The sequence below is a fragment of the Pseudonaja textilis genome, chromosome 4 (assembly GCF_049901715.1).
Source record: "Pseudonaja textilis isolate UNSWEBS1 chromosome 4, rPseTex1.2, whole genome shotgun sequence".
Taxonomy (NCBI): domain Eukaryota; kingdom Metazoa; phylum Chordata; class Lepidosauria; order Squamata; family Elapidae; genus Pseudonaja; species Pseudonaja textilis.
In genome coordinates this window covers 26,395,084-26,410,568 of record NC_141993.1, presented here as the reverse complement: position 1 = coordinate 26,410,568, position 15,485 = coordinate 26,395,084, and the positions used below count along the sequence as shown (strand labels likewise).

General features: G+C 45.0%; 1 protein-coding gene across 2 annotated transcripts; it reads left to right on the top strand.

Moving 5' to 3' along the window:
* The first annotated feature begins 3,854 nt into the window (after positions 1 to 3,854).
* On the top strand, positions 3,855 to 13,946 carry CYP26A1 (cytochrome P450 family 26 subfamily A member 1). Of its 2 annotated transcripts, none has more exons than XM_087932441.1 (7): positions 3,855 to 3,944; positions 4,414 to 4,638; positions 7,699 to 7,995; positions 8,358 to 8,507; positions 9,898 to 10,032; positions 10,903 to 11,055; positions 13,423 to 13,946. In XM_087932441.1, exons 2-7 carry the CDS (start codon positions 4,498 to 4,500, stop codon positions 13,756 to 13,758), a joined length of 1,212 nt encoding a protein of 403 aa, XP_087788567.1. In that variant the 5' UTR covers positions 3,855 to 3,944; positions 4,414 to 4,497; the 3' UTR covers positions 13,759 to 13,946. The 2 variants fall into 2 exon arrangements, with proteins under 2 accessions (XP_087788567.1, XP_087788566.1); XM_087932440.1 differs by lacking the exon at positions 3,855 to 3,944 and adding an exon at positions 3,957 to 4,283.
* Positions 13,947 to 15,485: the final 1,539 nt, after the last annotated feature.

Genomic DNA, 15,485 nt, shown 5'->3' with positions numbered 1-15,485 from the left:
AGTGTCCGCAAAGACGCCCCAAAGCTCCCCGAACTGAGCCCTCGCTGCCAGGCCCGGCCCGGCCCGGCTCCCGCTCGTTTGTCTCTGCGCAATTTCTAACGCATAGAATTCCCTCGGCCTGCCGGAGTTGAGTAGGGAAGCCAAGCGGCGGGCGGCCCCCTCGCGCGCTCTCCCCGGTCCTTGTTCCCACGGAAATGAGGCTGTGGCTGGGCGCCGTTCCGCCCGTCCGGACAGCGGAGGGCTGCCCTCGGCCTGCGAGCGGGGCTGAGGCGAAGGGGCAACCACCTTTTTTCCCGCCCGCGCCACTCAGGGGCCGACGAGAAACCGCGGCGTGGGCGCGTGTTGACTTACCTTTGGCCACCCTAACCTTTTCTCCCCCCCCCCCCACACCCGCCCGCTGACCTGCGGTTGAACCTGCCATTAACAGCGCTTCGCCGGTTCGAGATTCTGCTGCGCCTCTGAGGCGGATTTCTTCCTCGCAGGGCCCCGGATGTAAAAGATAAAACTCCTGTTTGGCGAGGTGAACCGAAGGCCAAGGATGACTTTTTCTGAGGGGGGGAAGAGACCGAAGGCCGCTCCTTGCCCTCCCGCCCCCGCTGCTCACCGCGCCGAGAGGCTTCTAGGCAGGGCGGCGGGGAGGGGGTCGCCCACCCGCGGGACTGGCGGGTCGGCTGTACTGAGGATTTGACACCCCCCCGCCCCCAATTCCAATGCTGAGCCCAGCAAAAGGCGGACTTTGGCCAAGAGGAATAAATGGTGGGGGGGGGGGGTGAGGGGAGAGAGAGCGAGCCGACCCAAAACTCAGTCGTCCTGGTGTCTTCCAGATTTTAGCCATTTAATTTACTTCATTTGTTTCTGCCCCCGAATCGGTTATCAATTCCTGATGACTTGGACGAGTCTCTGCATTTCATCCCCTGGCCGGAGTGGTTTCGTGTTAGCCTCTTTCCTAGGGCCGATGGGTCCAAGGTCACCAGCCGGCTTTCGCCTCGGGCAGAACTAAACCTGCCTCCCGCTTTAACCACTACACCACCAGCCTTGCTCTCTAGTTTAGGTGGTTAAAAAAAAAAGTTAGGTCGTATTTCTCCGGAGGGTGTGTCACAAGGTCTTGTCCATCGGATGGAAGATCTGCTGAGAGGTGCGGATCTGATGGCTTTCCCATTTCTCCCTTTTTCCAAGGCTTTCCTTTGCGAGAATGGGGATCGGGAGAGGATGAGGATGAGTGCAACTACCAGAAAACTCAGTATGTTACGACTATTTGGCTCGAAACCAGATCAAAGCCGAAGCCCCAGCCTCCAGGTGGAGCGGATCCCTACAGAGATATGCCTCCCTCCCAAGAGAGCCATGAGGGGAAGGGGATTAACACCACCAATCTAATTTAACAGCATGAAGTTTATTATTGATTACTTAATTATTTACATAGCCGCATCAGAGGGCTCCACAGATCGGTAAGAACAAACCTCCAGAGACAGACAAGCTCAAATTAGTTTCCGGAGAAAACCACGAAGCCTTTCCATAATTAAAGGTAGTTATGGACAATGCTAGAGAAGTCAAGCATTGATCAACTACAGATCATTTAAGTTACATGATCAGCCTCCAGTCTGCAGGACTTCCATCAGTTGAGGTGATGTTAGGAAAACAGCGAGACCAAATGGACCTTGTGGCACCAAAACGAAATTAGATTAACTCGTGGATGCCACAAGTCTTTAGATAACAGCAGGACGAGAGTTCAACAACTCCTTTCATTGCCATGCCCGAAAAAGTGTTGAGATAAATTGCATTTCTGCATATCATGCAAAAAAGGGGGGAGGTGAAAAACCCGAGGGCAGGCGGTGAAGGTGACTTTAAGTCCAAATAGTTTGACTCAAGGAAATTGCCAACGATTTAGAGGCCAGCAATGCTCAGGATTTTCGCAGGTAATTATTATTCACGGAGGAATTTCGCAACCTCTTGGATGTGAGGGAAATACTGAAGGAGGGATAAAACTTTTTAGGAATGTGGGCCAGCCAGGAACGGACTCTGATCGAGGAGATCCGGACGGATCCTACAGCCATGAAACTTACCTGGGTGACCTTGGGGTAGTCCCGCTGGTTTTTGGAAACATTCGGAAAAACTAGGTCGGAATGGGGTTAAGAAACCGGACTGATCAAGTCTGCAATTCACCGATATTTTGTCTAGAAATGCCCGGATCAGGTTCCTTCTTCCTTTCTTACATAATACAAATCTTCCTTTTTTTTTGCTGAGCTGCACCACAGGGGCTGATGATAAAACAAACGGAAGCGATCCACTTTCCAGGAATTGGTTATTTTTAAGTATATAATTTGGAACTCCACGGTCCTACGTTACTATGCGAGAAAAGGCATTTATTAGTAGACGGGCGGGTTCCGTTGCTCAGCACGCTGAACCAACTCGGTTAAAACCCTTACAGCGTTATTTTCAGAACACGCTAAGCCCGTTCAATCAAATCAGATCTTTATCGTGGTCCTTAAACCAGCATAAATCTGTTTATTAGTTGATTGATCGCGGCTTACCTCTTTGGCGAATAAACCTGGTTCGTTTATAGCGCACTGTATTTTGGACACCTAGAAGAAAATTAATTTGCGTGGAAAGAGTAAACTCGTCCCAGCCTTTCAATACCCGGATGATACTAGAAAAAAAAGAGATCGGGGGGTGGCGGGGGGGGAGGGGAATCTATTGGAGCTTTTCAGTTGCTGAAGGAGGTCCGTGCCTAACCAGCCGAGATTCGGTTCAGCCTCCCTTGAGAAAAAAGCTGGTTCTCCAGGAAGGAAACGAAGCAAATTTCATAGGCCTTGAAACGAGACGAAAGAAAATCTAAAACCAGCACTGCAGCTCAAATTAGCTGGGGATTATGGGGGCTGTGGTACCGGTATCTGAAGGGCCGAAAGCTTAACGTTATAAATCTTGAATTCAGCAGACTTAAAACGTAAAACCTGGGTGCCTTCCTTATGGGCTGCTCAGAAGCGGACAATTGCCGGAAAGGTCCTGAAGATCCTCCTTGCAACCCAGGAATTTACTTCTGAGTAAACAAGGAGTAGGAAGGGGTTACCGCGCTGCCCTTGAAGGAAAGGCCAAAATCATTTGCCATTCATGCATGGCCGCCGTGCAAGGATTTCTTCCGAATAAATATGCTCAGATTCTTCCCCGCGTTATTATACTGTATTTCGGGACTCCCGCTTTTTGAGGCTGTGTAACCTGCATACGCCTTAACCCGGTTCACGCGTCTCCCTTAGCCCTAAATCTACCGCAACTGGCTGCGTTTTACACCCACGCTGAGCCCAGCCCAAAAGCCGCGCCAGGAAACGTGGGAACCCAACCAGGGAATATTCCGAATCGACGCCGCTTTGCCTTTTACCCTGTTCTACCCGGACTGCCTGCCGCTCGCTTAGACGCCGTTCCTTGGGCTTGGTTTCTCCTTTCAAAAGACCCCGTCGGACGTCAGAGAGAGGGCGGACTCCGCCGAGTCGAAATACTGAGGATGGCACCGGTGGGGAGGGGTGGGGAGGAGGAGGGTGGGAGCCGAACTGGCGGGGCTCCTGCCAGCGAAACGGGCGAACGAACCGCCGCACCTGCTTCCCCCGCAGGAGGCCCGATCTCTCCAGGTGTGAAGAGGAGCAGCTTCCTTGGGATCGGAGCTGCAAAGCTCCCCTTTCATTCTTCGGCAGGAGAATTCCCCACCCCATCCCAGAGCCAGGAGCTGATCGTCCGGAGCTGTTGGCCGGCTCGAGGGACGGGAGACCTCGCCGGCTTCGGGGGAAGAGGGGCGGGGACGGGAAGGGGCAACACCCCCCCCTCCCGCCGCCGCCGTCTGGAAAGGCTTGAAGCCCAGGGCAGGGCGGGGTCGAGGGAACGACGGGGCGGAGCTTGCCTGGCCACCCGCAGCAATTAAAGCTGAACTTTGGATGAACTAATTGATCGTCCGGACCAAGGTAAAGTGGGCAGCGACCTGGGGGCGAGGATGGGTATAAAAGGGGTCCCCGTAGCGGGGCTCAGCCCTTGCGCTCCGTCGCTCGCCGAGGAGGGAGGCAACTTTGTGCCCGGCTCCAGCCGTGGAAGCCAGGCGGCCCGAACCAGGCATGGGCTTCTCCTTTCTGCTGGCCAGCGCCCTGGGCGCCCTGGTCCTGGTGCCGCTCTTGCTCTGCCTGGCCTCCCTGAAGCTCTGGCACTTCTATTGCCTGCGGGGCCGCGATCCCGCCTGCCCCCTGCCGCTGCCGCCGGGCACCATGGGGCTGCCCTTCCTGGGGGAAACTCTCCAGCTGGTGCTGCAGGTAAGGCGAGGAGGGCGGCGCCCTCCGCGCTTGGGGGAGCCCCGGGGCGGAAGGGGGGGGGGAGGACCCGATCCAAGCGCCCGGGCTCCGCTCCATTCCACCGCGGGCTCCTTTTTCCCTTCCTTCCCAGCGTCGGAAATTCCTGGCGACGAAGCGTCGCCAATACGGCCACATCTACAAGACGCACCTCTTCGGGAGGCCGACGGTGCGGGTGATGGGGGTGGAGAACGTGCGGCACATCCTCTTGGGGGAGCACCGGCTGGTGGCGGTGCACTGGCCGGCTTCGGTGCGCATCATCCTGGGCTCCGGCTGCCTCTCCAACCTGCACGACGGTCAGCACAAGCATCGCAAGAAGGTCAGCGGGTTGGGGAAAGGGGCTCCTTCCTTTCCGTGGCTAAAGCAGCCCCTTGATCCGGCCGGGGGTTTTCGGCCATGGGAAAAGAAGGCCGGCCTCTGCCTACCTTAAAGGATTCCGTAGAGTAGAGTAGAATTGAGTAGAGTAGAGTAGATTGAGTAGAGTAGAATTGAATATAGACTTGAGTAGAGTAGGATTGAATACGGTAGAGTAGAGTAGAATTGAATAGAGTAGAGTAGAATTGAGTAGAGTAGAATTGAGTAGAGTAAAAAAAAGAGTAATTGAGTAGAGCAGGATAGAGTGGAGTAGAGTAGAGTAGAATAGAATAGAATGTAGAATTCTTTATTGGTCAAATGTGATTGGACACACAAGGAATTTGTCTCCAGTGCATATGCTCTCAGTGTACATAAAAGAAATTATCAGAGGAGGTGTATTTTTGTGTGTGTATGCATGACTGTGTGCACGCACATTATGTATGTGGAGGGGTAACCGAAGGACCCGAGTCTTAACTGAAAACCTTTACCCTGAAGTCCGATGAAGTTTTAAGGAGAGCAGCTAAGCCCCAGTTCTTAGGTGTGCCATGCATCTTTTAGCTTGTATCTTCTTTAGCCAAAAGAAGCGGGGGGAAGCCCTCATATTCAGCTGCGGAGGGACCTACTTCGGAGCAAATGGGGCCTTGTAAAAGGGAGAAGGGAAGAAGGGAAAGCCGCAGAGGAGGATCTTAAAACGCATCTGGGGAAGGTCCTCCCCCATAAAACAGGCTCCCATAAAACGAATGGCGCCTTTGAGAGCTCTTTTTCCAGAAGCAACGGGGGCAATCTAGAGACCATAAAGAGGGGTTGGCGCCCCGACCCTCCACACCTTAAGACTTACGAGGAAACCCCTTCCTCCCCTTTTCCAAAGTATTCCCTTTGCTTTCAAGTGGTTGGACGGTGTGCCAAAAAAAAAAAGGGGCGTACAGTCCAGGGATATTAAAAATGTCAATCGCTTTCTGGCGATTAGTTGTAGAAGATTTGAAAAGAGGGAGGTTTTGTCCCGATTTGTATTTTAACACAATCGTATCTTGGCCACACTGGCCCTTCTCTGCCCTGCTAGAGGAAAATTGCTGAAGTCTATTATTTATTTATTTATTTAGTCAATTGCTTACAAGATAATAGGTATAAGTAAAAATATAGTTATGAATACATGGATACAGATAAGAAAAATAAAAAAATAAAAGAAACAATAGGACAGGGACGGTAGGCACATTGGTGCGCTTATGGATACACCCTACAAGTTCCCTTAGGTGTGTCAATTTTTGAAATAATAGTTTCTTGGCTCTTGTTCCTTTTTAGTCCACTTCTAGCTATGCTTCTCAATGTTTTTTGAGACTTTGTCTGATGGCAGATAAATTCTCCCAGGCTGGTTCTGAGAACTTTTTAAACTAATCAACAACTGAGTTGCATTACACAGATACATCATGCAGAAGATATTGTGATGACGGATCTTGCTGGTGGGTAAAACCGTTTTGGGAGCAGGCCAGAAAGGAACAAAAGCCTTTCCCCCGCTTTGCAACCAGCATCACGTTAGAGTTTCAAGATATTTTTTTGTCTGCTATCTTAAGGGTGAGGTCAGCTGATCTTTGTGGGTATGTTCTGAAACGTTGGCAGTGATGACGAAGGAGAAGTTGGAGTAAGGACTGGCAGTGGGGGATGGTTTTTATGATGGTTTGATCATGTCTTGGGGATGAATGCATAAATTGTCCTTTTTTACACACACATCTCCTGGCAACTTGGTTTCCATAATGACCTTGTTACATTCCCTTCAACTCATCCCCAACCTGTATCTAAAGTCACTTCTTGATGTTTGAATTTTAAAGTAGCATTCTCCATCTTATCCCAAATGCAGTTTTTGTGATGGATTCTATCTGGCATGCTTTGCTGTTCTGTTTGGTTGAGGGTACTGTCAGAGTTTGGGTCCTATCAATTCTTATTGTCTCTTTTAGGCTAGTGTGGGTCAGCTTTTCCCCTCAGCCTACTGGACACTGTTCTCCATGTCCATTTTGGCTTAAAAGTGCCCATCACTCAAAACAACCAACTTAAATGAACCTCGTGCTACCATAGAGAGAGTAATTGGTAGATTCTTTCCCCCATTGGTAGAGGAAACAAAGCAATCCACCAATCCCTCTTCTTAATTTGATCTGCATTGGGTATATAAGGAGGTAAGGATAAGTACCATTTGCGAGCCTAACATCTCTGGCAGAACAGAGATTGGGAATTTTGTATGTGTGTATGTAGGAGAAACTATTCAATTTATGTTGGATTTTTTTTTTTGTCCTGGCTCAAGGAGTAGAAGATATTTTAGCTCGGTTTTGAGGAAGAGTACTCAGCCATGGAAAAGATCATAGAAACAAAGATAGACAAATATAGGATCTATTTTATCTCCCACCTCCCAGAACCTAAGATCACCAAAGCAGTTCTGAGATAAGCAAATATGTTCAGAATTTGGATTCTGAGCTCAGAGATGATTGAACTGAAGTGAGTTCCCTATGAAAAGCCAGATCCATATTTTGGCTGCTCTTGAGCTATTGGGATCATTTAGAAAAGTCAAATTATTTAACACAAAACAAATAATTCCTCTTTGGGACATAAATGATTCCCTTAAAAAGGACAACACCTCATTGCTTTTAGTTCCCGAGGTCTTCCTTAGACCCTAGTTTTATCCTCGGTGCATTAATTTTTGGAAAAAGCCAACTTGGATTCAGTTGGATTTTCATTTCAGTGTATGAACTAGGGCTGTAATCTCATTGTTCAAGCCATTTGGATTCTGAAGGGGCGTTCAGATAGTTTTTCTCTAATCATACTGCAAGTTTTATTGCCTCCCCATGAAACAGTTCACTGTGCTCAGAATAATCTGTGGATCACTCTGGATTAAAATGGTCCAGCTTTAGAAAATGAAAAAGAATCAAACACTATTGATCCAATGGAGGCTTTGGGCAGGTTTAATAATTCAGCCATAGCCTCCAAACTTTCACCAGACTGAGGTGATTAATAATAATATGATCTCCTATTCCATTTTCAGGTGATCATGAAAGCTTTCTCCCGTGAAGCCTTGGAACATTACACCCCAGTCATCCAGGAGGAGGTGTGTGCTTGCTTGAAGCAATGGCTCTTGGCTAGTTCTGCTAGTGGCCCTTGCCTGTTGGTATACCCGGAAGTTAAGCGCCTCATGTTCCGGATCGCAATGCGCATTCTACTGGGGTTCCAGCCCAAGGAGGCAGGCTGCAAGAGTGAGCAGCATCTGGTGGACACCTTTGAAGAGATGATCCGCAACCTTTTCTCCCTGCCAATTTATGCACCTTTCAGTGGCTTATATAAGGTAAAGCTGTGAAGTCTGGCTTTATTTACGAACTTAGGTGATGGGAGAGAAATACTGTAGGGCAGGATGTCTATGGGGATTCTCACAGCTGAAGAAGCTTCTTGGATGAGAAGCAAAACGTCATCAAAGGAAAAAAAACCCGGAAAGTCCAGTTGCTTCTTGAGAAAGCACCTTTGGGCCTAACCTTGGCCACTTGAAGACTCGTGGACTTCAACTCCCACAATTCCCCAACCACCTAGGAAGTGAAGTCCACAAGTCTTAAAAGTTACCAAAGTTGGACACCCCTGCTTTAAGGGGAAAGCTATGTTTCTCAGATCATGAGCACAGTCCTATGTTAAAAGACTCAAAACCTCTGTTCCCAGGGTTTGAAAGCACGGAATGTCATCCATGCCAAAATTGAGGAGATCATTCGAATGAAATTGGCTGAGAAGGAGCCCTCCAATGGTCATAAAGATGTGTTGCAGCTGTTGATAGAGCACACCCAAAGCAGAGGGGAGCAGCTCAACATGCAGGTGAGTCTTTCAGCACCTGCCTGGAAATCTCCAAAGTCCAATTCTTTGAAGGGAATGACGACTGTTCTGCCTAGTTTTTCCTTTTGGCCAAACGGGAAAAGCTGGCTGGCTGGCAGGAAGCTGGTAGAAAATAATGTTCTTTGTGAGTGTTTCTGACATAGGGTCTTCCTCCCAATTTTGTATGCAAGTCTTCAGGATATCTGCTAATTTTAAATTAGGTCGAAGAAGAATATGCCTGCACAACAGAGCCAAAAGTAATGGAGAATAGCTTCCTCCAGATAGATACTCCAGAAATTCAGTAGTATGCTTGAGATCCAGAAAAGCTGTTTTATTGTGGGAGGGAAAATTAGTTAGAAGGATACCGAGAAGAGCCTCGGTGGCTCAGTGGTTACAGTGCAGAACTGCAAGCTACTTCTGCTGCAGCCAGCTGCCTGCAATTTGGCAGATCGAATCTCACCAGGCTCAAGGTTGACTCAGCCTTCCATCCTTCCGAGATGGGTAAAATGAGGACCCAGATTGTTGGGGTCAAGACGCTGACTCTGTAAACTGCTTAGAGTGGTCTTTAAAGTGGCATGTGTAAGTCTAAATGCTATTGCTATAAACTATTTCTTTTTTAGAGCATTTTCCTCTCTACTCCTGTACTTGTGAAAGTCATACCTGCTGATCTGCTGCCCTAGGTGGCATCTGGCAGGGCTAGTTTCCCATCAACTGAGTGGATATATATATTTCCAGAAGTCTAATCCTGAAGCAGATGTAGATGTTCACTTCAGTGAAACATCCTCACTAAAGCCCAGAAGAGGGAGTTACTTGTCTTTGGTCTTCTGATGGAAGTTTTTCTTTTCATTAAGTACAATCCTAGAAACCTCTTTGCTAGATGCCAAGGATTTCAGCATGCAGAGGTCCTAGATTTTTCTTCAACTTTGTGCTGATGTTCATTAGGTGAACGGGTGCACATTTTTTCTCAGAAATAAGCCTCGCATAACTGGCATTCTTTCTAATTTAGCATTTATAGGATAAAGTGGTTCCCAATCCAAAAAGGGCGATAATCCAAGAAACCAAACCTTTATTACGTTCAATTGCTTGAATTTTATTCAGTGGCTGGATGAGAGCAGGAAGAAGGCACCTGCCTCAGCCATGAAAGACTTTGGGAGAAACGGGGAAGCCATAGGAAGGAAGTTGATGTGGAACTTCCTGGATGGAAAGGAGGAATGGGTGATACAGTTCTAAAGAAAAGGACCATCAGCATTATGACTCTTCCAACCAAACAACACTTTTGAATGCAGACTTTGGGATATGGCTCTCAGTATCTGCATGCAAAAGAACTTGACTTGAAAATATCTTGTCATGCAAAATACAACCTGATCACTTTCTTTGTTTCCTTCCTCTAAAGGAGCTAAAGGAATCAGCAACGGAACTTCTCTTTGGCGGGCATGAGACCACAGCTAGTGCAGCCACCTCCTTGCTTACCTACCTCAGCCTTCACCCTAAAGTGCTACAAAAAGTGAGAAAGGAATTGCAGGAGAAGGTGAGTCTTGCTTTCAAGGTCTAGGCAAGAAGCTTAGACAGGGCATGAAGCAGAATGACCTGGCCCCAAAAGCACAGATCCAGGTAGTGGTTAGCTGTAGCCTTTTTAATTGATTTTAATCATGGGTTGAATCAGTCCAGATATTATTATTTATCAAAGATGGCTACTTTTTAATTGGCTGAGGGTCACCGTTAAATCTTTAGAGGGTTGCAAATTGATTATGATCATTTGGCATGCAGAGTTGAGACGACTTTGTGGTTTTAAAAATATAACCTGCCCATATTTAGGTCTTGCAATTACAGTTCTCATGTGTTTCCAGCTTCAAAAATGATAAGAAAATACAAAGTCTGTTTTCATTAAAAGAATCAGGGAGGGCCCTGTAGTTGACAGAAAGTCCTCAGTGTTGCATGGAGTGTAACTCTGTGTGTATACCTACACACATAGTCAAGTACTTTTGATTAAATCTTCTATTGGATGGCTTAATCCAATGATGTAACTAAACAATGCAGTAACCCATGCAATTTATATGGAGTATTTTGCTCTGGGTTTTCAAATTAGGCAAAATAGTATTTAGCCTCTTGGATGTACAGTATTCCAGGAAACCCAACCACATGAGCAAAAATCTTTTGGACTCCTGGGAAAAAAAATGCAATGTAGCAGGAAGGCTGAAAAAAAATAAAAGAAAGTAAATTAAACTAGATCTGTGTACAGAAAATTCTGGTAATGCTTTGCTTTAGTCTACAGGGGTTTCTTTCTCCGTGAATAACCTGTTTGAGAGATGCTGCATATTTTTTTGAATTTCTATTAACCAAATAAGTCTCTGCTTTACATCCCTTCTAATATTTATCGTGGTATATCCTCTGCTTCTAGGGATTATTGGGCAATTGCAGTCAAGAGAAGCTTTTGGGAATGGAAGTGCTGGAGCAGCTGAAATACACTGGCTGCGTTGTCAAAGAGACTATCCGATTGAGCCCACCAGTTCCAGGAGGGTTCAGAGTGGCCCTCAAAACTTTTGAGCTCAATGTAAGTAAGAGATCATGAAGTTTGTGACTTCCTAAATGCCTCTCCTGTGAAAGGCTGATGATTTAGAAGATTTTTAATTTTCAAAACGTATTTTAATACTTCTCAGTCTGAAACATTTGATGTATGGAAGAGCTTGTTTTGGCTGATCCATGGCCTGAACCAAGAGATGATGTTTGAGATGTTTCAGGTCATGCATGGAATGGAAAGATCCATGAATGGCTTTGCTCTGCGAAGAAGTGGTTGGGTGAGGAGAAGTGGGAATAAGCACTGGGCCATTAATAACAACGGCTTAGGTGAGGAAAGACACTGGGGAAATTTAGGGCTGCAACCTGGTGAAAGGAGAGAAGGAAACGCACAGCCTTGGCTTTCAGATTTGATTTTGCCTCAACAATCTGAATTGGATTTATGTTTCAGTTGTGCTGAATTATGGCTGATCTGAAATGGCTCAGTCACATTTCCAGCACACAACATTAAACACCTTCATCTGTTTTGCGCACACCTGTAATGCTTAGGCTCATAACTAAGAATGTTATTAACTAAGCTGACTGTATCATTATCAAAGGACAAGAGGAGGTATTCAATCCATTGAGCAATAAATGCCCCTTGCCACTATAATAAAAATAAATGTTCAGAGATGTCCTTCCTCCTACTACAGCATCTGTTGAAAACTAATTTTCCTATTCCGGTGGCAAGTGTCATTTTTGACAGAGATGGTGGTTTGGGTATTATTATGACTTGTGATTCTTGTGGAATTAAATGAAGGGACAATTTAATACCGTAGAGTACACTGTACTAAATATTTCTTGGGGATTTCAAAAATCTACTTCATAAATGTAAAGCAATAGAAATAGTCAGGAAAATCATATTTACTGTGTTGCAATGAACACCCACACACTTTAAATAGGTATTAGAATCCTTTTTTTATTCTTTAAAGTTGCTTCTTCAATGGTGTAATAACTCATGGCGTTCCATAATTTGTTTGGTTGGGTAAGAATAAATTTCTGCATTGGCAATCCATTCACTGATGAAGAAGAGAAATAGATGGGTTAATGAGGTGCTAACATTATGTATAATTACACACATACACATACAGATATATGCAGGTTGGATGGGGTATCAGCTTCTTCTGAGCCAGGAATTCACCTCTGAGCAGAAGATTACTTTTACTTGTATTTGATAGGTCCCAAATGCTTGTTGTATGTGCGTAGGAAGTAATACTTGAAATTACGTCTATCTATCTCCGTAATCAATTCTGAAGAATAACCACACAAAGAAGCTTGGTTCTGTGCATGTGTCATTCTTGGTGGGTTAGAGGAGTGGCCCCCAACCTTTTTTGTGCCACGGTCCGGTACAGGCATCACAAAATGATCTGCGGCCCGTTACCGGCATCAGCACGCATGGAAAGGCAAGCTGAGCGACCTGCCAGCCAGCCGTCCCCCGCTTCTCCCCGCCACCTTCAACTCCTCATTGGTACCTTTGTTGATGGGCTTCGGGACGGCTTCGGGACGGTCGCTCAGCTCGCCTTGCCTTGGGTGCTGAAAGAATCCTCGCGCCTTAGTTTTGTTCGAAGCCACACCCTCCCCTTCGATGAAACTAAGGTGCGAGGATTCCTTCAGGACCCAAACGCCGCTTTCCAACCGGAAAAGCTAACCGGAAGCACTTTCTCATCAAAACAAGATGGCGGCGCCCAGCAAACCAGCGGCCCGGTAGAAAATGTTCCACAGACCAGTACTGGTCCGCGGCCCGGTGGTTGGGGACCCCTGGGTTAGAGTATAGCCTGGAGACTTAGATCTATATGACAAGATATGGTTGATATCTCTAATATGCCATTGAGGTGGAATGTTTTAATCATCTTTATCGTCCTGTGGTAAAGTTCATTGTTCAAGATGGCCACCTTTCTATGTGACGCTAGTAATTGCAACCATCTCAACCTGGTGCCCTCTTTCTATGTTGAAATTGCAGTTTTTGGAATTCCCTCAGTCAACATGGCCTTCAGCCAAGCTGCAGAAGGCTATTGTACACCATACTTGCTCATAGAAATCACTGAATGTCAGTCGTTGCCCTAGTGACCTTCCCTCCATAAGTGCAGTAACTTGGGTAAACTTCGAGCTTTGCAAAAGTATAAGGCATTGGGGAAATAAAATGTTCAGAATTACCTGAGCTGCAATATTTAGATGATTAGTTAGATGGAATTGCCCTCTCCTTCGAAGTAAGTAATCTTTATAATGGTTCTTTTAATTCCTTGTTCAATTATGTATATGCTGTTAGGAAGCAGTGATGGACAGGGCATTTAGTAAAAAGTGGTTGGTTCTACGAAGCAAATGCCTACAACACTGGTTTGTGTCATTATTTGTCTGTTTCTTATAGGGATACCAGATTCCAAAAGGCTGGAATGTCATATATAGCATCAGTGACACTCACAACGTTGCAGAACTTTTCACCAACAAGGAAGAATTCAACCCTGATCGTTTCATGGCTCCTTTCCCAGAAGATGCGTCACGATTTAGTTTCATTCCTTTCGGAGGAGGCTTAAGAAGCTGTGTGGGCAAAGAGTTTGCCAAACTTCTTCTCAAAATCTTCACCGTTGAGTTGGCCCGGAACTGTGATTGGCAGCTTTTAAATGGACCTCCAGTAATGAAGACCGGCCCAACTGTTTATCCAGCAGACAATCTGCCTGCAAAATTTACCACTTTCAAAGGTTGAGATGAAGGAATTCCATTTAAAGCTTGTATGGTGGCTTTCTATGTCTTACGTTCAATCTTGTACAATTAACTTTATACAAAGTTGTAATAGTTATTTATAAAGTATTCTTTTAAAAATGTTTCTTATATTAAACTTAGGGTTGTTTTTTTTAAAAAAACGTTATAATTGCGGATCCTTCGGGGTTCATAACTGGATAATTTTATTTCTATAAAAATAAAGTTTTATTTAAGAAATGTATCAAACCTTTTTTTTTTTTAAAAAAAAGTAATTATAGGGGAATATTGGAGAATCTGTGCAAGTTTAAGCACTGTTTTGAAGACTAATATTTATCACCTTTAGAGACCATTGCAATTATGAAGCAGCATGTCAAAAGACAAAATAAACCCCACACAAACATTTAAAGGACACTGTTAAAATTGAACTTTTAACTCCATTGCAGACTACCAGAAAGACCATAGTAATATGGGGAAAAACAAGAAGGGGAAAAGGGAACTCTCTGCGGCATGTAAGGAAATGTTGAGAGAGTTAAATTTAAAAGATCTATGGAGGGAATGGAATCTTGAAGGAAAACAATTTACATATTATTCTAACCCACATAAGACTTGGACCAGAATAGATATGGCTTGGATGGATTTGGACTTGGCTAATGAAATAAAAGAAATCAAAATTCTACCGAATGAATGGGCTGATCATAACCCAATACAGCTAATTTGGAGGGATAGGAGACGAATAAAAAAAAGATGGACACTAAATAACCAAATTGTAAATGAAGAAGAGTATATTAATAAACTGAAAGAGGAGCTAAACTATTTTCTAAAAGATAATAATAATGAAACAACTTCAAAACAGAACATTTGGGATACTATGAAAGCATTTATAAGAGGCACAACAATTTCCTATAATGCTATGAGAAACAAGAGAATTTATGCCCAACAAAAGCAGCGTTACAACAACAAATCCAAGACTTAGAAACACAATTACAAAAAACCCTAAGACCCAAGGACTACAAAATCAGTTAATACTAGCCAAACATAAGCTGAATTTAATTGAACAAGATAAAATAGAAGTTAGCTTGAGAAGGTCCAAACAAAATTATTTTGAACACGCCAATAAACCAGGAAGATGGCTATCTTATAAACTTAAAAAAGAAAAAGAAAAGAGATTGATACACCAATTAATAGACGAGAAAGGCATCCCACAACATGAGATTGAGAAGAAAAAGGATATTATATTAAACTATTTCCAAAGATTATATAAAAAAGAAGAAATCAATGAGGATAAAATAAGAACTTATCTGGAGAATACGAATGATAAAACAATAGGGGAAGGAGACAAAGAACTACTAAATAAGGATATTACATGGTCTGAGTTAAAATCTGCAATGGAAAATCAATGTAATAATAAATCCCCTGGTCCAGATGGGATTCCAGTAGAATTGTATAAAGCCACAATAGATTTAGTAGGGCCTCTGATGCTGGAAGTGTTTAACGAAGTACTTTCGGCTGCCAAAGGTGCTTTTTCAAGAGGCAACTGGACTTTCTGGTTTTTCTTTGAAGACATTTCGCTTCTTATCCAAGAAGGTTTTTTAGTTCTGAAGAAGCTCTTGAATGAGAAGTGAAACATCTTCAAAGAAAAACCAGAAAGTCCAGTTGCCTCTTGAAAAAAGCACCTTTGGGAAAACTGCTAGCAACTTCTCCCGAGGATAGACTGGACTGGTTGGGCTGATT